General features: G+C 49.5%; 1 protein-coding gene across 1 annotated transcript in view; it reads right to left on the reverse strand.

The window, feature by feature from the left end:
* Nucleotides 1-3,959: 3,959 nt before the first annotated feature.
* CRLF2 (cytokine receptor like factor 2) overlaps nt 3,960-25,243 on the reverse strand; it is a gene marked incomplete at its 5' end in the record, with an annotated part of 51,749 nt that continues 30,465 nt past the window's right edge. Inside the window, 7 exons of the mRNA XM_017853033.1 lie at nt 3,960-4,541; nt 6,054-6,138; nt 8,940-9,060; nt 10,694-10,856; nt 13,977-14,110; nt 17,836-18,002; nt 22,224-22,326. Coding sequence (XP_017708522.1) covers nt 4,275-4,541; nt 6,054-6,138; nt 8,940-9,060; nt 10,694-10,856; nt 13,977-14,110; nt 17,836-18,002; nt 22,224-22,326 — 1,040 coding nt within the window. The remainder of the gene's footprint in view (nt 4,542-6,053; nt 6,139-8,939; nt 9,061-10,693; nt 10,857-13,976; nt 14,111-17,835; nt 18,003-22,223; nt 22,327-25,243) is intronic.

Below are 25,243 nucleotides of genomic sequence, written 5' to 3' on the forward strand. Positions count from 1 at the left end.
TATATATATATATATATATACTCTATAAGATTGCTGTCCACTATTAGTGTGTGTATATATATATATATCACTACAAGATTGCTATCCGCTATTAGTGTATAATATATGTATGTACACTATAAGATTGCTATCCACTATTAGTCTGTATACATATACACACACATACTATAAGATTGCTATCCACTATTAGCGTGGGTGTATATATATATATATATATACTCTATAAGATTGCTGTCCACTATTAATGTGTGTATATATATATATATCACTACAAGATTGCTATCTGCTATGAGTGTATAATATATGTATGTACACTATAAGATTGCTATCCACTATTAGCATATATATACACACACACTATAAGATTGCTATCCACTATTAGTGTGTATATATATACACACACACACTATAAGATTGCTATCCACTATTTGTGTGTGTGTGTATATATATACACATATATATACACACTATAACATTGCTATCCATTATTAGTGTGTATCTATACCTATGCACATACACTGTAAGATTGCTATCCACTATTAGTGTGTATACATATATAAAAAAAAAAGACGAAATGCTTTATTCTTTGTTTAAAAAAAAAAAAAAGAAAATCCTCTGAAAGCCGGATACGGTGGCTCACGCCTGTCATCCTAGCACTTTGGGATGCTGAGGCATATATATACACACACACACACTATAAGATTGCTATTCACCATTAGTGTGTGTATACAGATCTATACATATATACACTAGGATTGCTATCCACTATTAGTGTGTGTGTGTATATATATATATAGAATCCAAATCAGCTGTCCTAGCTTGCTCCAGCACACCTGGACAGAACTAGGCAAGCCCCAGCCCATTCGACCTGCCATTTCTTATTTGCCGACGTTTCCTTAACAATCCCTGAGCAACTTCTTTTTCTTTCTTTGTTCTGTTCCCCTTACCCAATTAAAAAAGTTTTAAACTTGAGGCAGGAGAAAGGCGTGAACCCAGGAGGCGGAGCTTGCGGTGAGCTGGGATCGCACCACTGCACTCCAGCCTGGACCACAGAGCGAGACTCTGTCTCAAAAAAATAAAATAAAATAATAAAAATACAGTCTTAAACTAATAGCCAATTGGGTAAAGTGTAAAATGTGACGTCGTATTCCAGTCGATGGAAAGTGGACACAGCAGCAGGATAGATGCCTCAGGTTATAAATAACTCTGTCTCCTCTGTTCGGTGTGCTCTTGTGGCTGGACAGCTGTTGAACTGCACACACAAAGGAAAGCTCATCTTGCTGAGACAGATCATTTGTTCCTGTGTTAATTCTTTTTTGTGTGTGACACCAAAAACTTCATTTCCAACAATGCGTAAACCTGGAAAATCTGAGACAGGTGGGGACATAGCTTGTTTTTTGTTTGTTTGTTTTTTGTTTTTTTTTTTTCCTTTTGAGGGTGGGAGGGGTGGTTCGGAGTCTCGCTCTGTTGCCCAGGCTGGAGTGCAGTGACACGATCTCGGCTCAAACTGCCACCTCTGCCTCCCGGATCCTGGTTCAAGCAATTCTCCTGCCTCAGCCTCCTGAGTAGCTGGGATGACAGGCACGCGCCACCACGCCTGGCTAATTTTTGCACTTTTTTAGTAGAGGCCAGGTTTCACCATGTTGGCCAGGCTGGTCTTGAACTCCTGACCTCAAATGATCCACCCGCCTCAGCCTCCCAAAGTGCTGGGATAACAGGCGTGAGCCACCGTGTCTGGCCACAACTTGGTTTTACACATTTTAGGGAGGCGGAGCTTGCAGTGAGCTGAGATCGCGCGACTGCACTCCAGCCTGGGCGACAGTGAGACTCGGTCTCAAAAATCAAAAAAGAAGTACAGGACGGGCGCAGCAGCTCGTATGTATATGTATGTGTATACACACACACACACAGTCTGTAACATTGCTATGCACTATTAGTGTGTGTGTATATACACACACTATAAGATTGCTATCAATGATTAGTGTCTATATATACATACATATATACTATAAGATTGCTGGCCAGGCACGGTAGCTCACGCCTGTCATCCCAGCACTTGGGAGGCCGAGACGGGCGGATCACGAGGTCAGGAGATCGAGACCATCCTGGCTAACACGGTGAAACCCCCGTCTCTACTAAAAATACAAAAATTTTAGCCAGGCCTGGTGGCAGGTGCCTGTAATCCCAGCTACTCGGGAGGCTGAGGCAGGAGAATCGCTTGAACCCGCGAGGTGGAGCTTGCAGTGAGCTGAGATCGTGCCACTGCACTCCAGCGTAGGCGACAGAGCGAGACTCCGTTGCAAAAAAAAAAAAATAGAAGCAAAACATTTGGTACATAGAGATGAGAACAAAAAATCCTAGGTACTACCAGATGGGGTAGGGAGAGGGGGCAAGGGTTGAAAAACTTACTATTAGGCCGGGTGCGGTGACTCACACCTGTAATCCCAGCGCTTTGGGAGGCCGATGCAGGTGGATCACCAGGTCAGGAGTTCAAGAGCAGCCTGACCAATAGGACGAAACCCTGTCTCCACTAAAAATACAAAAATGAGCTGGTTGTGGTGCCTGTCATCCCAGCTACTCGGGAGGCTGAGGCAGGAGAATCACGTGAACCCGGGAGGTGGAGGTTGCAGTGAGCCGAGATCGCGCCACTGCACTCCAGCCTGGGTGACAGGAGGGAAACTCCATCTCAAAAGAAAAAAAAAAAGAAAAAAGAAAAACTCACTGTTGCATACTATGTTCATTATCAGGGTAACCAGATCCTTCATACCGCAAACCTCAGCGTCACGCAATGCGTCCATGTAACAAACCTGCACATGTACCCAGCCCTGAAATAAACGTTGAAGAAAGAAACACGGGAAAATGCTTTTAATTTCAGCTTTTCTCTCTTGTCTTCACTCAGTAGAGTGTAACAGAATAAGTCAAGATGAAACGCGGGCCGGGTGCGGTGCCTCAAGCCTGTCATCCCAGCACTTTGGGAGGCCGAGGCGGGCAGATCATGAGGCCGGGAGTTTGAGACCATCCTGGCTAACACGGTGAAACCCTGTCTCTACTAAAAATACAAAAAACTAGCCGGGCGAGGTGGCGGCGCCTGTAGTCCCAGCTACTCGGGAGGCTGAGGCAGGAGAATGGCGTGAACCCGGGAGGCGGAGCTTGCAGTGAGCTGAGATCCGGCCACTGCACTCCAGCCCGGGCGACACAGGCAGACTCCGTCTCAAAAAAAAAACAAAAAAAATGAAATGCTTTATTGTTGAAAAAAAAAATAAGAAAATCCTCTGAAAGCCGGATCAGGTGGCTCACGCCTGTAATCCCAGCACTTTGGGAGGCTGTGGCGGGGGGATCACCTGAGGTCAGGAGTTCGAGACCAGCCTGGTCAACGTGGTGAAACCCCGTCTCTACTAAACATGCAAAAATTAGCCAGGTGCAGTGGTGCATGACTGTAGTCTCAGCTACTCAGGAGGCTAAAGCAGGAGCATTGCGTGAACCCGGGAGGCGGAGGTTGCAGTGAGCCAAAACTCTGTCACTGCACTGCAGCCTGGGCAACAGAGTGAGACTCTGTCTCAAAAAAAAAACAAAACAAAACAAAAAAGCCGGGCGTGGTGGCTCACGCCCGTTATCCCAGCACTCTGGGAGTTCAAGGCGGGTGGATCGCCTGAGGTCAGGAGTTCGAGACCAGCCTGGCCAACATGGTGAAACCCCATCTCTACTAAATATACAAAAATTAGCCGAGACTGGTGGTGGGCACCTGTAATGCCAGGTACCCAGGAGGCTGAGGCGGGAGAATCACTTGAACTCGGGGGGCAGAGGTGGCAGCGAGCCGAGATCGCACCACTGCACTCCAGCCTGGGCGACAGAGTGAGACTCCGTCTCCAAACAAACAAACAAAAAATCCTCAGAGAATCCAGTCCGATGGACATGGAATATGGACAGAACTGGGGGTTCACAGAGTGCGGAAGACGGTCTTACAGCATTTTGGACGTCCTGCCTTGGGGTTCATGTCGCAACGTTCAGGCACAAAAGGCAACTGGGAGACCATCTCCTCCAGCCATCGGCTCCCATCCGCCATCAAGCCTTTGAACAGAGAGACCCACGTGGGGGAAACTGAGCGTAAGAGTGCCTTCCTTAGGCAGCGAAGCTGGGTCTTCAGAGGCTCCTAGCCCTACCGTCACTGGAGGGGACCATCCCCGTCCATGGTGGTGTGGAGTCCCCGGGACCTTCCCCCCGGTCTTGAAACGTCAACGTGGAGCCTGACGTTGACGTTGACAGTCGTCTGTCCATCATAAGGCCACATACGAGCTGTCGTTCATCACAAAGGTAAAGCCCCCAAGAGTGACCACATCACCGCCTGGCAGGGGCGGCTGGTGGGGAAGCTGGAGGGATCCCCCAGCAGCCTCTTTCTCCTCGGTCTGTGGCTCCAGCGTCCTGGGTGCGTCGGCTTCCGTCTTGGCCAACTGGACCACCAGGGAGTCCTCAGGGCCACTTTCTGGCTCTGCACCTGTCATCTTGGGGAGGTGGGCCACGTTCTGGGTGTCTGTGATCCACTCCTACCAGGAGGAAACATTCTAGCTCGAACACAACAGATATACCACAGACAGTGTCCACAGGGTACCCAACACAGACATCCCTCCCCGGCACTGGGCAGCCTCCCCCGCAAACGCCATTCCCAGTGGAACAGGAAAAGCCCTCTCGTCCGGGAGGTCTAAGTCCCCTCCAAAGCTCTTGTCTGGGATGTGCAGGGGCTCTGAAACGGATACCCTTCTGAACCAAAAATAAAATTCTTCTTTTGTTTTTTTTGAGAACGAATTTCACTCTCGTTGCCCAGGCTGGAGCGCAATGACATGATCTCGGCTCACCGCAACCTCCACCTGCCCGGCTCTAATCCATTCTCCTGCCTCAGCCTCCTGAGTCGCTGCGATGACAGGCATCCACCACCACACCCGGCTAATTTTGTATTTTCAGTAGAGACAGGGTTTCTCCATGTTGGTCAGGCTGCTCTCAAACTCCCAAGCTCAGGTGATCCGCCCGCCTCGGCCTCCCAAAGTGCTGGGACCAAAGGCGTGAGCCACCGCGCCCGGCCCCCAAAAATAAAACTCTAAGCCCTCCAACAGACTGATGGACTCTCCACTCAGTCAAGGTGATTCCAAAGTTATCTTAAAACCTAGTTTGAGACATAATGAGAAGTCAGAGTTGGACATGCTTCATTATACCCTGTTCTCTTTGAAATTCAGGCACAACCAAGCAGCATTAAAATCAAGACACAGGCCAGGCACAGTGCCTCATGCCTGTCATCCCAGCACTTTGGGAGGCCGAGGTGGGTGGACTTGAGTTTGAGACCAGCCTGGACAACATGGTGAAAACTCGTCTGTACTAAAAATACAAAAATAAGCCGGGTGTGGTGGCAGGTGCCTGTCATCCCAGCTACCCAGGAGGCTGGGGCAGGAGAATCGCTTGACGGCGGGAGACAGAGATTGCAGTGAGCAGAGATCATGCCCCGTTTATTTCTTCTTTCCTTTCTTTCTTTTCTTTCTCTCTTCATTTTCTTTTCTTTCTTTCCTTCTTCTCCTTCTATTCCTTCCTTCTCCTTCCTTCCTTCCTTCCTTCCTTTCTCTCTCCCCTTTCCTCCCTCCCTCCCTCCTTCCCTTCCTTCCTTCCTTCCTTTTTTTTTTTTTTCTTGACAGACTCCGGCTCTGTCACCCAGGCTGGAGTGCAATGGCACAATCTCAGCTCACCGCAACCTCCGCCTCCACGGTTCAAGCGATTCTCCTGCCCCAGCCTCCAGAGTAGCTGGGATTACAGGCGTGCACTACCACGCCCGGCTAATTCTTGTGGTTTTAGTAGAGACGGGGGGTTTCACCGCAGTGACCAGACTGGTCTCGAACTCCTGACCTGAAGCGATCCACCCGCCTCGGCCTCCCAAAGTGCTGGGATGACAGACGTGAGCCACCTCGCCTGGCCCTAAATACTGTTCTCTAAAAGGGTCGCTGAGGGAGAATGAGTGCAGGCACGGTGCACCCGCTTAGTGGCGAGGAGAGGAGACACAAGGAGAGGGCAGATACCTGGAAGTTCCCTTGGTGTATCTCAAAGAGCCCAGGGAAGGTGGATTTCGGGTCTGGCACGCTGGGCATCAGAAACTTCTTCACTCTGAAACAGAGACGGAGAATGTGGTCAGGTCAGCCACAGTCCCCCAAGCAGGGCTGGGAAGAACAGCCTTCCACGTGGATACATGTGTCTCCTCACCCTCCCCAGGGACCCTGCCTCTGGGGTCCTCACAAAGTTCCCACCAGGAGGCCAGGCGCGGTGGCTCATGCCTGTCATCCCAGCAGTTTGGGAGGCCGAGGCGGGCGGATCACCTGAGGTCAAGAGATCGAGACCAGCCTGGCCAACATGGTGAAACCCCATCTCTAGTGAAAATACAAGAAAAAAATGAGCCGGGGCGCCTGTAGTCCCAGCTACTCGGGAGGCTGAGGCAGGAGAATTGCTTGAACCGGGGAGGCGGAGGTTGCAGTGAGCTGAGATCCGGCCACAGCACTCCAGCCTGGGTGACAGAGCAAGACTCTGTCTTAAAATAAATACATACCATAAAAAAATAAATAAATAAATGACTCAACTCCCCAGCTCCTTGGGAGGCTGAGGCAGGAGAATCGCTTGAACCCGGGAGGCGGAGGTTGCAGTGAGCCGAGATCGCGCCACTGCACTCCAGCCTGGGCGACAGAGCCAGACTCTGTCTTAAAAAAATATACAAAAATTAACTGGGTGTGGTGGCGGACGCCTGTAGTCCCAGCTACTCGGGAGGCTGAGGCAGAAGAATCGCTTGAACCCGGGAGGTAGAGGTTGCAGTGAGTCGAGATTGCGCCACTGCACTCCAGCCTGGGTGACAGAGCGAGACTCCATCTTAAAAAAAAAAATGCAAAAAATACAAAAATTAACCGAGTGTGGTGGCACATGCCTGTAGTCCCAGCTACTCGGGAGGCTGAGACAGGAGAATCGCTTGAACCCGGGAGGTGGAGGTTGCAGTGAGCCGAGATCGCACCTTACACTCCAGCCTGGGTGACAGAGCAAGACTGTCTTAAAAATATAAAAGTTCCCACCAGGAATACGGTGTGATGGACAGTGAGCCACGTCCTATGCACACAACGGATTTGCATTAAATACGTGATGATTTGCACCTTGTTGATGAGACGGGCTGAAATGAGACCGTCACTCTTGAAAATTCCTATGTTGAAATTCTAATCCTCAACCTCACAATGAAAGTATATTTGGAAATGGGGTAGGGGGTCTCTAAAAAGGTGATGATGGTAAAATGAGGTCACTAGGGAGGATCTGTTTCAACAGGGCTGAGGTCTTTGTAAGAAGAGGAGGTTGGCCAGGTGCAGTGGCTCATGCCTGTCATCCCAGCACTTTGGGAGGCCAAGGCAGACAGATCTCCTGAGGTCAGGTGTTCAAGACCAGCCTGGCCAACATGGTGAAACCCCGTCTCTACTAAAAATACAAAAATTAGCCAGGCGTGGTGGCACACACCTTTAGTCCCAGCTACTCAAGAGGCTGAGGCAGGAGAATTGCTTGAACCCGGGAGGCGGAGGTTGCGGTGAGCCGAGATCACGCCCCTGCACTCCAGCCTGAGTGACAGAGTGAGACTCCGTCTCAAAATAAATATACACATAAATAAATAAGAAAGTGACTCAACCTCCACATCTTTGAAAAGCTCTCTCTGTGGTCTGAAAGAATATTGTCTCGGCTAGATCTCTAACTGGATTCAAAGCTGAAAATTCAGTCACAGCTGGAGCAACCACAATATTAGACCTTGTACAATTCTTCTTGCTGCCCTCATCAGCTTACCTGGGCTTCTTTTCTTTCTGAGAGACGGAATCTCGCTCTGTCACCCAGGCTGGAGTGCAGTGGTGCAGTCGCAGCTCACTACAGCCTTAAACTCCCAGGCTCAAGCCGTCCTTCCACCTCAGCCTCCCAAGTAGCTGGGGCTACAAGTGCACGCTACCATGCCCGGCCCCATTTTGTGTTTTTTTTCTTTCAGATCGAGTTTTACTCTTGTCGCCCAGGCTGGAATATAATGGTGCGATCTCAGCTCACTGCAATCTCCACCTCCTGGGTTCAAGCGATTCTCCTGCCTCAGCCTCCGGAGTAGCTGGGAATACAGGCGTGTGCTACTGCACCCGGCTAATTTTTATATTTTTAGTAGAGGTGGGGGTTTTGCCATGTTGGCCAGGCTAGTCTCGGACTCCTGACCTCAGGTGATCCGCCCGCCTCGGCCTCCTAAAGTACTGGGATTCCAGGCGTGAGCCACTGCACCTAGCCGAACTAATTTTTTTTTGTTTTTGTTTTTTTTGTTTTGTTTTGTTTTAAAATAAAGTCTTGCTCTGTCACCCCGGCTGGAGTGCAGTGGTGCAATCTCGGCTCACTGCAACTTCCGCCCCCCGGGTTCAAGCGATTCTCCTGCCTCAGCCTCCCGAGTAGCTGGGATGACAGGTGCACGTCAGCACGCCTGGCTAATTGTTGTGTTTTTATTACAGACGGGGTTTCACCATGTTGGCCACGCTGGTGGCCAGGATGGTCTCGATCTCTTGACCTCGTGATTCACCTGCCTCAGCCTCCCAAAGTGCTGGGATCACGGGCATGAACCACTGCGCGCGGCCCGAATTTTTGTATTCTTAGTAGAGACAGGATTTCACCATATTGGCCAGGCTGGTCTCAAACTCGTGACCTTGTGATCTGCCTGCCTCAGCCTCCCAAAGTGCTGGGATTACAGGTGGCAGCCACCGTGCCCGGCCCCTCTGAAATTTCTTGTAATGCACTGTCAGAAAAGTGGACATTGTATGGAAACTGAAGCCCAGCGAAATGATTCTGTCAGGCTACTCATCTTTTCCCCCACTTCACACATATTCTGGAAGGAAAACCCTCCACCCATGCGTGGCAGGTGTCCTCCTTACCTCCATAATTTCCATAAAGACAGAAGGAGAAGAGATACCATCAGAAGGATGGCCAGGCTGGAAACTAAAATAAATTTGGACAGCTTTGGTTTGGGAGGCGTGGGTGTCTGTGGGCACGAATCTGAAACGACACGAAAAGGCTACTGTATGTTTTCAACATGATGGTACAGCTCAACCCCAACCACCCTCCTCATCGTTTCATGTTTTTTTTCTTCTTCGTTATTTGTTCTTTTGTTTTTGGTTTGCTTTGTTTTGTTTTTGCAAATATGAGTGTCAGCAAATCTTTTACTTACTTTTTTTTTTTTTCTTTTTTTTTGAGACAGAATCTCACTCTGTCGCCCAGGCTGGAGTGCAGCGGCGCGATCTCGGCTCACTGCAACCTCCACCTCCCGGATTCAAGCGATTCTCCTGCCTCTGCCTCCCGAGTAGCTCGGATGACAGGCACCCGCCACCATGCCCGGCTAATTTTTTGTATTTTTTAGTAGAGACGGGGTTTCTCCATGTTGGCCAGGCTGGTCTCGAACTCCTGACCTCAGGTGATCTGCCCGCCTCGGCCTCCCACAGTGCTGGGATCACAGGCTTGAACCCCTGGGCCCAACCCAGTCTGGTATATTTAATACAGTGATTCTCCTGCCTCAGCCTCCTCAGTAGCTGGGACTACAGGCGTCCACCAGCACACCGGGCTAATTTTTGTATTTTTAGTAGAGACGGGCCTTAATTTTTTTTTTAAATGAATGTTAGTGTCAACAAATTTTGATTCCTACGGAAAATATGCTGGAAAGAGACACTTCCAGGAAGGAAGGGCAGGTTCCACATGCAGCCTTTGGAGGCTTGTGGTTGCTGGGGGTCTTTACAGCATAGGAGAGCTTGCTTTTGGCTGTTGGTGGCTGTACGCCTGAAATTATGCCCCCTGAAAAGATACATTGAAGGCTGGGCGTGGTGGCTCACACCTTTAATCCCAGCACTTTGGGAGGCTGAGGCGGGCAGATCACAAGGTCAGGAGTTTGACACCAGCCTGGCCAATATGAAGCAACCCTGTCCCTACTAAAAATACAAAAATTAGCTGTGCTTGGTGGTGCGTGCCTGTCATCCCAGCTACTCGGGAGGCTGAGGCAGGGAACGGGATGAACCCAGGAGGCGGAGGTTGCAGTGAGCTGAGATCGCGCCACTGCACTCCAGCCTGGGCAACAGACTGAGACTCTGTCTCAAAAAAACAAACAAACAAGGGCCAGGTGCGGTGGCTCAAGCCTGTAATCCCAGCACTTTGGGAGGCTGAGACGGGCGGATCACGAGGTCAGGCGATCGAGACCATCCTGGCTAACATGGTGAAACCCTGTCTCTACTAAAAGTACAAAAAACTAGCCGGGCGAGGTGGCGGGCGCCTGTAGTCCCAGCTACTCGGGAGGGGAGGCAGGAGAATGGTGTGAACCCGGGAGGCGGAGCTTGCAGTGAGCTGAGATCCGGCCACTGCACTCCAGCCTGGGCGACAGAGCGAGACTCCGTCTCAAAAAAAAAACAAAAGAAGGAAAACTAGCCCGAGTGAAAGCAGGTAGGGAGCGAAGCAAGGAGCGGAATTGCTTGTTGCTTTCAGATGGAGCCCTGGAAGATTGGAGAAGACTGAGCTTGCTCAGACACATGCTCTGCTCAAACACACCCTCCCTCCCACCTCCCAAGAAGGCAGGACAGTGTCGGTGGCTATGGCTACTCCAGTCCGGTGACAAGGTTAGGCGGCACTGCTGCGTAACAAACATTACCCCGAGTCTCGCCTCTCTGCCAGCACGTCACCTCTGACCAGTCACTCGGGTACGTGTCTGGCCCATATACATCCTCCATGGCCTTCACCCGGGCCCGGAAAGCGTAACACTTCTCAGCATCCAAGTCTTCTATGGTGACATTGCAGGTATTTTCCTGTTTGGACTGGAGAAACAGACACACACACACACATACACACACACACACACACAATGATTAGTGATGTAACCTGAGTCTGGAGTTTTCCTTCCGGTGGGTTCATGGTCTCGCTGACTTCACGAATGAAGCTGCAAGGCCGGACATGGTGGCTCACGCCTGTCATCCCAGCACTTTGGGAGGTCAAGGTGGGCAGATCAGCTGAGGTCGCAAGTTCGAGACCAGCCTGACCAACATGGAGAAAGCCGGTCTCTACTAAAAATACAAAAATTAGCTGGGCAGGCCGGGCGCGGTGGCTCAAGCCTGTAATCCCAGCACTTTGGGAGGCCGAGACGGGCGGATCACGAGGTCAGGAGATCGAGACCATCCTGCTAACACGGTGAAACCCCGTCTCTACTAAAAACTACAAAAAACTAGCCGGGCGAGATGGCGGGCGCCTGTCGTCCCAGCTACTCGGGAGGCTGAGGCAGGAGAATGGCGTGAACCCGGGAGGTGGAGCTTGCAGTGAGCTGAGATCCGGCCACTGCACTCCAGCCTGGGCGACAGAGCGAGACTCCGCCTCAAAAAAAAAAAAAATTAGCCGGGCGTGGTGGCGCATGCCTGTAATCCCAACTACCTGGGAGGCGTAGGCACCAGAATGGCTTGAACCCGGGAGGCAGAGGTTGCAGTGAGCCAAGTTTGTACCACTGCACTCCAGCCTGGGCAACAAGAGCGAAACTCTGTCTCAAAAAAACAAAAGAATGGAGCCGTGGACCTCTCAGTGAGGGTTACAGCTCTTAAAGGTGGCACGGACCCGAACAGTGGGCAGCAAGATTTATTGTGAAGAGCGAGAATTTATTGTGAAGACTGAAAATTTATCGTGAAGACGGAAAGAACAAATCTTCCACAGTGTGGAAGGGGACCCAGATGGGTTGCCGCTGCTGGCTGGGGTGGCCAGTTTTTAATTCCCTTATTTGTCCCCGCCCATGTCCTGCTGATTGGTGCATTCTACAAACCTCTAGCTAGCTGCAGAGTGCTGATTGGTGTGTTTTTACGGAGTGCTGATTGGCACATTTTACAACCCTCTAGCTAGCCGCAGAGCGCTGATTGGTGCATTTTTACAGAGCAGTGATTTGTGCATTTTACAAAACTCTACCTAGCCACAGAGCGCTGATTGGTGCATTTTTATGGAGCACTGATTGGCGCATTTTACAAACCTCCAGCTAGTCACAGAGCACCGACTGGTGCGTTTTTACAGAGTAGTGATTGGTGCATTTTACAAACCTCTTGTAAGACAGAAAAGTTCTCCAAGTCCTCACCCAACCCAGAAGTCCAGCTGGCTTCGCCTCTCACTGGGACCTTTCATTGTACACCCCCTGGGATTTGCACAAGGTTCCTACTCCCACATGTTTTCACTCTGTTGTTTGCGTCCTCCCTCTCTGCAGACTTTTATTCCAACTACGACAACTACAGATTCAGCAATGATCTCAGCTTACCGCAAACTTCGCCTCCCGAGTTCAAGCGATTCTCCTGCCTCAGCTTCCAGAGTAGCTGGGATTACAGGCACCTGCCACCACGCCCGGCTAATTTTTGTATTTGGTTGTAGGCACTGCTGTTATGACTAAATATTCTTTCAACCACCCTTGGATGACTCTTAAAGATTTCATTAGGCCGGGCGCGGTGGCTCACGCCTGTAATCCCAGCACTTTGGGAGGCCGAAGCAGGTGGATCACTAGGTCAGGAGTTCGAGACCAGCCTGACCAACATGGTGAAACTCCATTTCTACTAAAAGTATGTACACACACATATATGTAGATATACAGTCATGCATTGCTTAACGATGGGACATGTTCTGAGAAATGCTTTGTGAGGTGACTTCTCCATTGTGAGAATATTGTAGAGTTTATTGAGACACACCTCGCTGGTCTAGCCCGTTGCACACCTAGGCTGTATAGCACATTGTTCCTGGGCTATGCACCTGTACAGCACGTTGCTGTACTGAATACGGTAGGCAAACCTAACGCAAGTATTTGTGTATCTAAACGTATCTAAACATAGAAAAGGAACAGGAAAAATAGGGTATAGAAGAAACTAATTGGGACAGCCGCACAGGACAGCCGTGATAATCACAGAGGACTACCGTGATACATGCTGTCTGCTGATGACCAAAAGGTCCTCAGGCAGCACATGACTCTGTGTGTGTCTGTCTGTGTGTGTCTGTGTGTGTGTCTGCGTCTGCGCCTATGTATGCGTGTCTGTGTGTCTGTGTGTGTCTCTGTGTGTGTGTGTCTGTGTTTCTGTGTGTGTCTGTGTGTGTGCGTGTCTGTGTTTCTGTGTGTGTCTGTGTGTGTGTCTGTGTGCCTGTGTTTGTGTGTCTGTGTGTGTCTGTGTGTGTGTGTAGAGAGACAGATATGTAGAGATAGAGGTATGACTAGAGGTAGATAAAGAAATGATAGATAAATAGATAAAACAGAGAGATGATAGACTTGATAGATGATACATAGATAGACGATAGATAGATGATAGAGAGATAAATAGATGATAGATAGATAGATAGATAGATACATAGATAGATAGATAGATAGATAGATATAGAGTCAGATAAAATAGAATGAGATAGGTAGATACATACATACATACATACATACATAGATGATAGATTGAAAGAGATAGAGAGAGATATAATAGAATGATATGGATAGATAGATAAATTGAAAGGGAGAATGATATAGAGATAGACAGATCATAGATAGATAGATAGATAGATAGATAGATAGACAGATAGACACATAGATAGATAGATAGATAGATAGATAGATAGATAGATAGATAGACAGATAGATAGATAGATAGATAGATAGATAGATAGATAGATAGATAGATAGATACATACATAGATAGATAGATAGATACATAGATAGACAGACAGACAGACAGACATATTATTAGTTATCTTTCTCTGGAGACCCCTCAGAGACACAGAGAGAAATGCGAGCTGGACTAGAGCTCTCTCAGGAAGAAACAGCAGAGTGGAATTCAGGCAGGTGTAGACAGAGGGGACCCGGGGGTCTGACTGAACAGCGAATCCCACAGCCCGCACCTGGGGGACGCTCAGCCACCATCGCCCTGAGTCACGGCCGCCCGGCTCACCTGCCACTCCGTGTCGAAGGGGCTCCGGTACTGAACCTCATAGAGGAGACCCCTGTAGGACAGGTCAGAGCACGTCACCGTCACTGCGTCCTGATGCCACGAAAAGCTCACCTGCTTCGGCGAACCGGGCTTTACTGAGAAGAAATAACAGAACCTTCATGTTGCAGACAGTGATATCCCTCCTCTCTGAGCTGACTGTGACAGGCTTACTTCATCCCCTTTCTCTAGCGTGTACCCCTCCCTTCCCTGAATATCTTGTGGGGCTTGGGGTTCACCTGTCTTCATTACTTTTACAGAAGAAGCTTCCACCAGAGCTCTGAGAACCTGTAGGTTTGTGAAGGAACTCTCTAAAATTCTGTGGAAAATGTCCTGTGTGTCTGTTACAGGCTAAATTATGTCCCCCACAAAAATACATGTTAAAATCCCAACTCCCCAGAAACTCTGAATGAGACTGTATTTAAAAATAGGATCCTTTGGGAGGCTGAGGCAGGTGGATCACCTGAGGTCAGGAGTTCGAGACCAGACTGACCAACATGGAGCAACCCTGTCTCTGCTAAAAATACAAAACTAGCCGGGCGTGGTGGTACATGCCTGTAATCCCAGCTACTCGGCAGGCTGAGGCAGGAGAATCGCTTTAACCCCAGAAGCAGAGGTTGCCGTGAGCCGAGATCATGCTATTGCACCCAGCCTGGGCCACAAGAGCGAAACTCTATCCAAAAAAAAAAAAAAAAAAAATTCCATCTGGCTGGACACAGTGGCTCACGCCTGTAATCTCAGCAGTTTGGGAGGCCAAGGTGGGTGGATCACAAGGTCAGGAGTTTGAGACCAGCCTGGCCTATATGGCTGAAACCCCGTCTCTACTAAAAAAAATATAAAAAATTAGCCAGGCGTGGTGGCACACGCCTGTAGTCCCAGCTACTCGGTAGGCTGAGGCAGAAGAATTGCTTGAACTTGGGAGGTGGAGGTTGCATTGAGCCGAGATCGCGCCACTGCACTCCAGCCTGGCAACAGAGCGAGGCTCCATCTCAAAACAAAGTGGGGGGGGAGGGGATCCTTGTAGGTGCATTTAGTTAGTTAAGATGAGGTCATACCGGAGAACGAAGCATTCTAAATGCAACAATAGGTGTCCTTCTCAGAGACAGAGGAGACACAGACACAGAGAAGGCCACGTGGAGACGGAGGCAGAGACTGGAGTGATGCGGCCACAAGCCCAGGGACGCCTGGAGTTCCCAGGAGCTGGGAGAGGCAGGAAGGACCCTCCCCTAGAGCCTCCGGAGGGAATGCGGCTCACAGACACGTCCATCTCACTGGGAGAGAATAAGTTTCTGTTGTTTTAAACCTCCCGTTTGTGGTAACCTATTATAACCCAGGAGACACATCCAGTATCTATGAGTAATTTCACGAATAAAGAGTTCGCAGTTCTCACGGGATTCTGAAACAGATCTGTTTCCCCCACCTCTAAAAAATAAAAAAGGAAAAAAGAGCCACAGCCTTCCAGAATTCTGGGATAAAGAAGAAACATTTTGGAAAGAGGGTTTCCCTACAGCCAGTTCTCCGCGCACATAAGGAAACCTGCCAGGTGCAGTGGCTCATGCCTGTCATCCCAGAAATTTGGGAGGCCAAGGCAGGAGGATCTCTTGAGCCCAGAAGTTCGAGATCAGCCTGGGCAATATGGTGAGACCCCAGGTCTACAAAACATGGGAACGTTTGCCAGGCTTGGTGGTGTGTGTCTGTGGTCTGAGCTACTCTGGAGGCTGAGGCGGGAGGATCGCTTGAGCCCAGGAGGTGGAGGCTGCAGTGAGCTGTGATTGCATCACTGCACTCCAGCCTGGGCGACAGAGCAAAACCCTCTCTCTCAAAAAAAAAAAAAAAAGATAAAAAATCCAGTGAGTGGGATGATGGTGAGAGAGTATTTCCTGCTCCCTGTGTGTGTGTGTGTCTGTGTGTGTGTGTGTGTAGGCAGGGCACCAGAGGGCAGCATCTCTAATTCCCTTATTTTATTTATTTATTTATTTGAGATGAAGTTTCCCTCTTGTTGCCCAAGCTGGAGTGCAGTGGCTGGATCTCAACTCACTACAACCTCCGCCTCCCGGGTTCAAGCGATTCTCCTGCCTCAGCTTCCTGAGTAGCTGGGACTACAGGTGCCCGCCACCACGCCCGGCTAGTTTTGTATTTTTAGTAGAGACGGGATTTCTCCATGTTGGTCAGGCTGGTCTCGAACTCCCCACCTCAGGTGATCCTCCTGCCTCGGCCTCCCAAAGTACTGGGATGAAAAGCGTGAGCCACCACACCCGGTCTTATGTATTTTTCAACAATGAATTTATAAATCGGCCAGGCTGGAGTGCAGTGGTGTGATCTTGGCTCACTGCAGCCTCTGTCTCCCAGGTTCAGGCAATTGCCCTGCCTCAGCCTCCCGGATAGCTGGGATTACAGGCGTGCGCCACCACGCCCGGCTAATTTTGTTTATTTTTTATTTTTAATAGAGACAGGGTTTCACCATATTGGTGAGGCTGGTCTCGAACTCCAGACCTCAAGTGCTCCGCCCGCCTTGGCCTCCCACAGTGCTGGGATTACAGGGGTGAGCCACCGTGCCGAAGCTTTAATTAATTCCCTTAAATCATAGTCATGTGGTCTCCCCACTGGAGGCAGGTTCATCCCCGACCAGTGTGTGTGTAAGAGGGAACTTTCTAGAAGGCCGGTTTCTCCTCACTTGGAGTCAGGAACTGGGCACTGGGCTCCAGTGGCCAATGGTCCATGAGCTTGCTTTTCAGTACTTATGGTAATAAGCTGAGGGAAGTACTGAAAAGCATGGTGAGCTTGCTTTTCAATAGCTACAGTAATCACTAATCCAGTGGCTTGTCTGAGCTTGCTTGTCAGTACTTATGGTAATCAGCTGAAGGAAGTACTAAAAAGTAGGCTGGGCGTGCTTTTCAATCGTTACGGTAATCATTGATCCAGCGACTATCATGAGATGGCTTTTCAGTACTTAGGGTAATCAGCTGAAGGAAGTACTGAAAAGCATGGTGAGCTTGCTTTTCAATAGCTACGGTCATCATGGATCCGGCGATTTTCATGAGCTTTTCAGTACTTACGGTAATCAGCTGAAGGAAGTACTGAAAAGTATGCTGAGCTTGCTTTTCAGTAGTTACGGTAGTCATTGATCCAGCGACTATCATGAGATGGCTTTTCAGTACTTAGGGTAATCAGCTGAAAGAAGTACTGAAAAGTGGGCTGAGCTGGCTTTTCAATTGTTACGGTAACCATTGATCCCGCGTGAACTTGTGACTGGCATGAACTTGCCTTTCCTTACTTACGGTAATAAGCTGAAGGAACTACTGAAAAGCGTGGTGAGCTTGCTTTTCAATAGCTACGGTCATCATGGATCCGGCGATTTGCGTGAATTTAAAGTACTGATAAGGGTGCTGAGCTTGCTTTTCAATTGTTACGGTAATCATTGATCCCGCTACTGGCATGAACTTGCTTTTCATTACTTACGGTAATAAGCTGAAGGGAGTACTGAAAAGCGTGGCTTGCTTTTCAATAGCTACGGTAATCATGAATCCGGCGATTTGCACGAGCTTTTCAGTACTTATGGCAATAAGCTGAAGGAAGTACTGAAAAGTGTGCGGAGCTTGCTTTTCAATAGCTACGGTAATCATGAATCCGGCGATTTGCACGAGCTTTTCAGTACTTATGGTAATAAGCTGAAGGAAGTACTGAAAAGCGTGCGGAGCTTGCTTTTCAAGAGTTAACGGTCATCATGGATCCCGCGGTTTGCAGGAGCTTGGTTTTCAGCCCTTGGGGTAATAAGGTGAAGGAAGTACCGACAAGCGTGGTGAGCTGGCTTTACAATACTTACGGTAATAATAGATCCAGCGACTGGCGGTGAAAACGGGGTGCGTCCCGTTCCTGATGGAGAAATAGAGAATATCGTCTTGCTGCTCTGCGTCTAGGAGGCACCCCGAAGTGTGACCTTCCTGGAGAATGTAGATGGTGCACTGGTCATAGGCCTCATCTGGATTCAATCTGGGGTTTAAAATGACCATTTAGCAACAGTGCTTTATTTATTCATTTATTTATTTAGAGATGGGGTCTTGCTCTTGCCGCCCAGGCTGGAGTGCAATGGTGCAAAATCTCAACTCACTGCAACCTCCGCCTCCTGGGTTCAAGCCATTCTCCTGTCTCAGCCTCCTGAGTAGCTGGGATTACAGGCAACCGCCACCATGCCCAGGTAATTTTGGTAGTTTTACTGGAGACACGGTTTCACCGTGTTAGCCAGGCTGGTCTCCCTGACCTCAGGTGATCCACACACCTTGGCCTCCCAAAGTGCTGGGATTAGAGGTATGAGCTACCACGCCAGGCTTTTTTTTTTTTTTTTTTTTGGAGACAGAGCCTCACCCTGTCGCCAGGCTGGAGCACAGTGGCGCAATGTCAGCTCACTGCAACCTCCACCTCTCAGGTTCAAGAGATTCTCCTGTCTCAGCCTCCTGAGTAGCTGGGATTACAGGTGCCTGCCACCACGCCTGGCTAATTTTTGTGTTTTTAGTAGAGACGGGGTTTCACCATGTTGCCCAGGCTGGTCTTGAACTCCTGACCTCAGGTGACCCACCCGCCTCGGCCTCCCAAAGTTCTGGGATTACAGGTGTGAGCTAGCACGCTGACTTTTTTTTTTTTTTTTTTTTTTTTTGTTCCTTTTGGACAGTGTCTTGCTCTGTCCTTGAGGCTGGAGTGTAGTGGCGCAATCTCGGCTCACTGCAATGTCTGCCTCCCGGGTTCAAGCGATTCTCCTGCCTCTGCCTCCTGAGTAGCTGGGATTACAGGCGCCCACCACCAAGCCCAGCTAATTTTTGTGTTTTTAGTAGAGACGGGATTTCGCCGTGTTGACCAGGCTGGTCTCCAACTCCTGACCTCAGGTGATCCTCCTGCCTCAGCCTCTCAAAATGCTGGGATGACAGGCGTGAGCCACGACGCCCAGCCTGGACATTTCTTAAAACAGCATTTAACAAATCTAATGGCCGTTCCTTCAGGTTGCATTCTCACCATGGCCTCCGGCACGGTGCAGAGGTTGCAGCAAGCTAAGATCACGCCACTGCACTCCAGCCTGGGCGGCAGAGAAAGACTCTGCCTCAAAAGAAAAAAAAATTTAAAAATCCTCCTGGATTAATGTGAGCCCTCAATCCAATTAGAATATTTTTATGAGATAGCAAAGAAATACAGTGAAAAATATTCTTCTAAGAGACAGAAGAGGAGGCACAGACACACAGGCGAAGGCCACGTGGAGATGGAGGCAGAGACTGGAGTGATGCGGCCACAAGCCCAGGGACACCTGGAGCCCCCAGGAGCTGGAAGAGGCAGGAAGGATCCTCCCCTTGAGCCTCTGGAGGCAACGGGATACAGCTGCAGTGGATTAATATGTGTCCGTCAGAAAGATCTGCCGATGTCCTAATGCCCAGACCTGGAATAAGGCCTTATTCAGCAATAGGGTCTTTGCAGTTCGATTAAGTGAAGGAGTGTCAGATGAGATCATCCTGGATTGGGGAGGGGGGGGTCTTAAATGCAATGGCAGGTGTCCTTCTAGGAGACAGAAGAGGAGACACAGACACACAGGAGAAGGCCACGTGGAGATGGAGGCAGAGACTGGAGTGATGCAGCCACAAGCCCAGGGACACCTGGAGCCCCCAGGAGCTGGAAGAGGCAGGAAGGATCCTCCCCTTGAGCCTCTGGAGGCAACGGGATACAGCTGTAGTGGATTGATCTGTGTCCCTCAGAAAGATCTGTCCGTGTCCTAATGCCCAGACCTGGAATAAGGCCTTATTCAGCAATAGGCGCTTTGCAGATGCAATTAAGTAAAGGATCTAGAGATGAGATCCTCCTGGATGAGGCTGGGTCCTAAATCCAATGACAGGTGTCCTAAGAGAAGAGGAGACACAGAGGTCTTTGCAGATGTAATTAAGGTCAATCTGGAGATTACCTTGTCCTGAAGCAGATGGTCCTTACATGCAAAATGCTGTCATAGGTGTCTTTCTAAGAGACAGAAGAGGAGACACAGACACAGAGGAGAAGGCCACGTGCAGACGGAGGCAGAGACTGGAGTGATGCGGCCACAAGCCCAGGGATGCCTGGAGCCCCCAGCAGCTGACAAAGGCAGGAAGGAGCCTCCCCTAGAGGCTCCAGAAAGAACCAAACACAATTGCAATGGATTGGGATGGTGACGTCCAAAAGATCGTCTATGTCCTAACCCGTAGACTTGTGAATAGAATCTCATTTAGAAAGAAGGTCTCTGCAGGTGTCATTCAGTTGAGTATCTTGACATGAGATCACCCTGGAGTAGGATGAGCTCTAAATGCAATGACAGGTGTCCTTCTAAGAGACAGAAGAGGAGACACAGACACAGAGGAGACGGCCACGTGGAGACGGAGGCAGAGACTGGAGTGATGCAGCCACAAGCCCAGGGACGCCTGGAGACCCCAGGAGCTGGGAGAGGCAGGAGGGATCCTCCCCTAGAGCCTGTGAAGGGAGGAGAGTTCTGTCCTTGATTTTGGACTTCTAGCCTCCAGAACTAGGAGAATAACTGTGGATCTTAACTGCTTAGCGTATGGTGCTTTGTTATGGCACCTTAGGAAACTCCTGCTTTCAGGAGGGTCTTTATGGTAAAAGAATGGCTGGGCACAGTAGCTCACACCTGTAATCCCAGCACTTTGAGAGGCCGAGGCGGGCAGATCACGAGGTCAGGAGTTCGAGACCAGCCTGGCCAATATGGGGGAAACCCCATCTCTAAGAATACAAACAAAGTAGCCGGGCGAGGTGGCAGGTGCCTGTAGTCCCAGCTACTGGGGAGGCTGAGCCAGGAGAATCGCTAGAACCTGGGAGGCGGAGGTTGCAGAGAGCTGAGATCGCGCCACTGCACTCCAGCCTGGGTGACAGAGTGAGACTCCATCTCAAAAAAATAAAAGAATGTGCCAAGATCATATATCAGTCTGGTTTTTCTGCACAGGGAAAACAAAATGTCACCCAGCATGAAACCAAGTGGCTTATTCCTTGTCAACAATGTCCGGGGGGAATTCCTGGCTCAGGAACTGTTTTTTTTTGTTTGTTTTTGAGATGAAATCTCCCTCTGTCACCCAGGCTGGAGTGCAGTGACGCGATCTCAGCTCACCGCAACCACTGCCTCCAGGGTTCAAGCGATTCTCCCGTCTCAGCCTCGCAAGTTGCTGGGATTACTGGCACCTGCCAGCACGCCCAGTTAATTTTCGTATTTTCAGCAGAGACAGCGTCTCCTCATATCGGCCAGGCTGGTCTTGAACTCCTGACCTCAGGTGATCCGCCCACCTCGGCCTCCCAGCCTGAGTGTGAGTCTTACTTTCCAAGTAACTTACTCCCAGCGTGAGTCTTACTTTCCAAGTAACTTCATTTTAAAATTTCCCTGTTCTGGACACTTTCCCGTTTATCGGTTTTGCTATCAAACTGAAGAATCAAGCACCCATGACTAAATGTATTGGAAAAACCCTTCCTCCAACGTTCGCACGCATACTTCTGGGTGTGTAACTAAGCCAAGGTAAAAATAAGAATAAAGTCACATCAGGGAGACACAGGGTTGGACGCAGCCCTGGGTAAGGCTGTGACATGTTTCAGACACAATCTTTCCTTCCCTGGCTGCCTAGCAGATAAGATTTCAAGTTCACCCACAGCCCTAGGTGAACAAATCTCTTTCTTAATCTCGCGTCGTGACTCACGCCTGTCATCCCAGCACTTTGGAAGGCCGAGGTGGGTGGATCCCATGAAGTCAGGAGATTGAAACCAGCCCAGCCGACACGGCGAAACACCGTCTGTACTAAAAATACAAAAATTAGCCGGGTGTGGTGGCAGGTGCCTGTCATCCCAGCTGCTCAGGAGGCTGAGGCAGGAGGATCGCTTGAACCCGGGAAGCGGAGGTTGCAGTGAGCCAAGATCACGCCACGGCACTCCAGCCTGGGTGACAGAGCGAGGCTCCGACTCAAAAACAAACAAAAACAAAAAGAATGTCGGTGATTTTGCGCGTGAGTCAGCCATCCCTTGGCAAGAAGGTCTGGGACAATGAGCTTGTGGTTGTGGTGAGGGCTGAGGGTTTCACAGAACAAACATTCTGGCTTGCCGAGTGTGACGCTTCACACTTTCGTTCTCGAGCGATTCCCAATCGCTGACGGCTCAGAAGAGCTATTTTGAGCCCCAGAGGCTGTGGGGTTTGCTTTCCAGGGTGGGGCCACTTACGTGTAGTGGAAAGTCAGATTGCTCCTGGGGTAATGGCTGGCATTCCATGTCACCTGCACCGTTTCTAAATTAAAGTAGATGATCTGAATCTTGACGCCTTCTCCTAGACACAGAGATGCAGGAAGTTCACTGTCAGGCAACTCTATTTTACTTTTATTTTATTTTTTAATTTATTGTTGTTTTTGAGATGGAGTCTCTCTCTGTCGCCCAGGCTGGAGTCCAGTGCCGCGATCTCGGCTCACTGCAACCTTCACCTCAGGGTTCAAGCGATTCTCCTGCCTCAGCCTCCCGAGTAGCTGGGATGACAGGTGCCCGCCACCATGCCCAGCTAATTTTTTGCATTTTTAGTAGAGACGGGGTTTCATCATATTGAACAGGATGGTCTGGATCTCCTGAATCCCAAAGGGCTGGGATTACAGGCGTGAGCCACCGTGCCCGGCGAGGCAACTCTACAAAGAGCTAGAAACTTACAGCATGAAGCTAGCACTTTCGTCCTAAGAAGCAGATGCTGGTTTAAAAGGACAGAGATCTGGCCAGGCGCAGTGGCTCACCTCTGTCATCCCAGCACTTTGGGAGGCCGAGGCAGATGGATCATGAGGTCAGGAGATTGAGGCCATCCTGGCCAACATGGAGAAACCCCATCTCCACTAAAAATACAAAATGTTAGCCGGGCATGGTGGTGGGCACCTGTAATCCCAGCTACTCGGGAGGCTGAGGCAGGAGAATCACTTGAACCCGGGAGGTGGAGGTTGCAGTGAGCCGAGATTGTGCCATTGTACTCAAGCCTGGGTGACAGAGTAAGACTCCATCTCAAAAATAAATAAATAAATAAATAATAAAAGAACAGAGGTCTGCCTGGGTGCGGTGGCTCATGCCTGTAATGCCAACACTTTGGAAGGCTGGGGCAGGTGGATCACCTGAGGTCATGCGTTTAAGACCAGCCCTGGCCAACATGGTGAAACACTGTCTCTACTAAAACTACAAAAATTAGCCGTGTGTGGTGGTGGGTGCCTGTAATCCCAGCTACTTGGGAGGCTGAGGCAGAAGAATCGCTTGAACCTGGGAGAAGGTTGCAGTGAGCCGAGATTGCACCACTGCACTCCAGCCTGGGTGACAGAGCTAGATTCCGTCTCAAAAAATAATAAATAAAAGTCAAAGGACAGAGAAAACCAAGGTTTGTATGCATGGGTTACCCGTTAATTCCTTGAGCAAGAGCTGCAGAATACATAAAGGCTGGTCCAGAAGAGACAATGCCACCTTACATATCCACAGAAGATGTGTCCTTGGATACATGATTGATGCTCATATCTGTGCAAGCCACTAGTGGGTGGACCTTACCCTTTGCAAAAACCCCAGAGACAAGTCAACAAGGGTACAATTATAGTTGCTTTTTTTTTTTTTTTTTTTTTCGAGACAGAGTCTCATTCTGTCGCCCAGGCTGGAGTGCAGTGGTGTGATCTCAGCTCACTGCAACCTCCGCCTCCCAGGTTCACACCATTCTCCTGCCTCAGCCTGCTGAGTAGCTGGGACTACAGGTGCCCGCCACCACACCTGGCTAGTTTTTTGTGTTTTTAGTACAGACGGGGTTTCACTGTGTTAGCCAGGATGGTCTCGATCTCCTGACCACAGTGGCATGAGCCACTGTGCCCAGCTGCTTTTGTTTGTTTTTGCAAAAGGTAATCTTTGCCCACTAGTGCCATGCACAGATACGAGCATCAATCATGTATCCAGTGACACATCCCCTGTGGATACCTAAGGTGGCATCGGAAAGTGTCCCCATCGATCCACCTGACTGTCTTTTTCAAAACACCACACACACCAACTTCAGAAATGGACCGGCTGGGCGCGGTGGCTCATGTCTGTAATCTTAACATTTTGGGAGGCCGAGGTGGGTGGATCACCTGAGGTCAGGAGTTCAAGACCAGCCTGGCCAACATGGTGAAACCCCGTCTCTATTAAAAACACAAAAAATGAGCTGGGCATGGTGGCAGGCGCCTGTAATCCCAGCTACCCAGGAGGCTGAGGCAGGAGAATGGCTTGAACCCAGGAGGCAGAAGTTGTAGTGAACCAAGATCGTGTCACTGCACTCCAGCCTGGGCGACACAGCAAGACTCTGTATCAAAATAAACTAAAATAAAATAAAATAACAGTAATGGACCAACTCTAAAGAAGTATGTCTATCTTTGCTTAGAAGGTTGCTCAGACTTCAGTAGCTTCGACGTTTCAAGAAGTCTGGGTTTGTAATTCTGAACATGGGGAATGGGAATATTTTAGAATTGAGCAAACATGCAATGATATTTTGGATAATGGCAAACCAAGTCTCTCACTGTCAAAGAAGTGAGTTACAGGTTTGGAAAGACAGGCTACAGTGAACCTTGTCATGCTGGGTTTTAAGTGGAGGTATCTGGAGGATAGATAGAGATAGATACATACATACATACATAGATACATAGACAGTAATGTTAGAGAGAATTATATAGATGATGATAGAAATAGACAGACACAGATAGGGATGGGTGGGTAGATGGATGAATCAATGGACAGGTGGGTGTATAGATGGAAGGCAAGTGGATGGGTGAGTGGATGGGTGACTGGATGCATGAAAAAATGGATGAACAGATACATAGTTGAATGGGTGGATGGGTGGATGGATGCATGGAGAGATGGATAAGTAGATGTGTACATGGATGGGTGAATGGATGGATGGATGAGTGGATGAAAGTGTGGCTGAGCGCATGGGTGGATGGATGGTTTGATGGATGGATAGATGGATGTATTGGTGGATGGATGGTGGGTGGGTGGATGGATGGATGGATGGATGGATGCATAGATGGATGAAAGGGTGGGTGGATGGGTGGGTGGATGAGTGAGGGGATGGATGGATAAATGGATGAACAGATAGGTGAGTGGGTGGATGGATGGATGGATGCATAGATGGATGAAAGGGTGAGTGGATGGGGGGGTGGATGAGTGACAGGATGGATGGATAAATGGATGAACAGATAGGTGAGTGGGTGGGT

Source organism: Rhinopithecus bieti, unplaced genomic scaffold (genome assembly GCF_001698545.2).
Source record: "Rhinopithecus bieti isolate Rb0 unplaced genomic scaffold, ASM169854v2 scaffold_36425, whole genome shotgun sequence".
Taxonomy (NCBI): domain Eukaryota; kingdom Metazoa; phylum Chordata; class Mammalia; order Primates; family Cercopithecidae; genus Rhinopithecus; species Rhinopithecus bieti.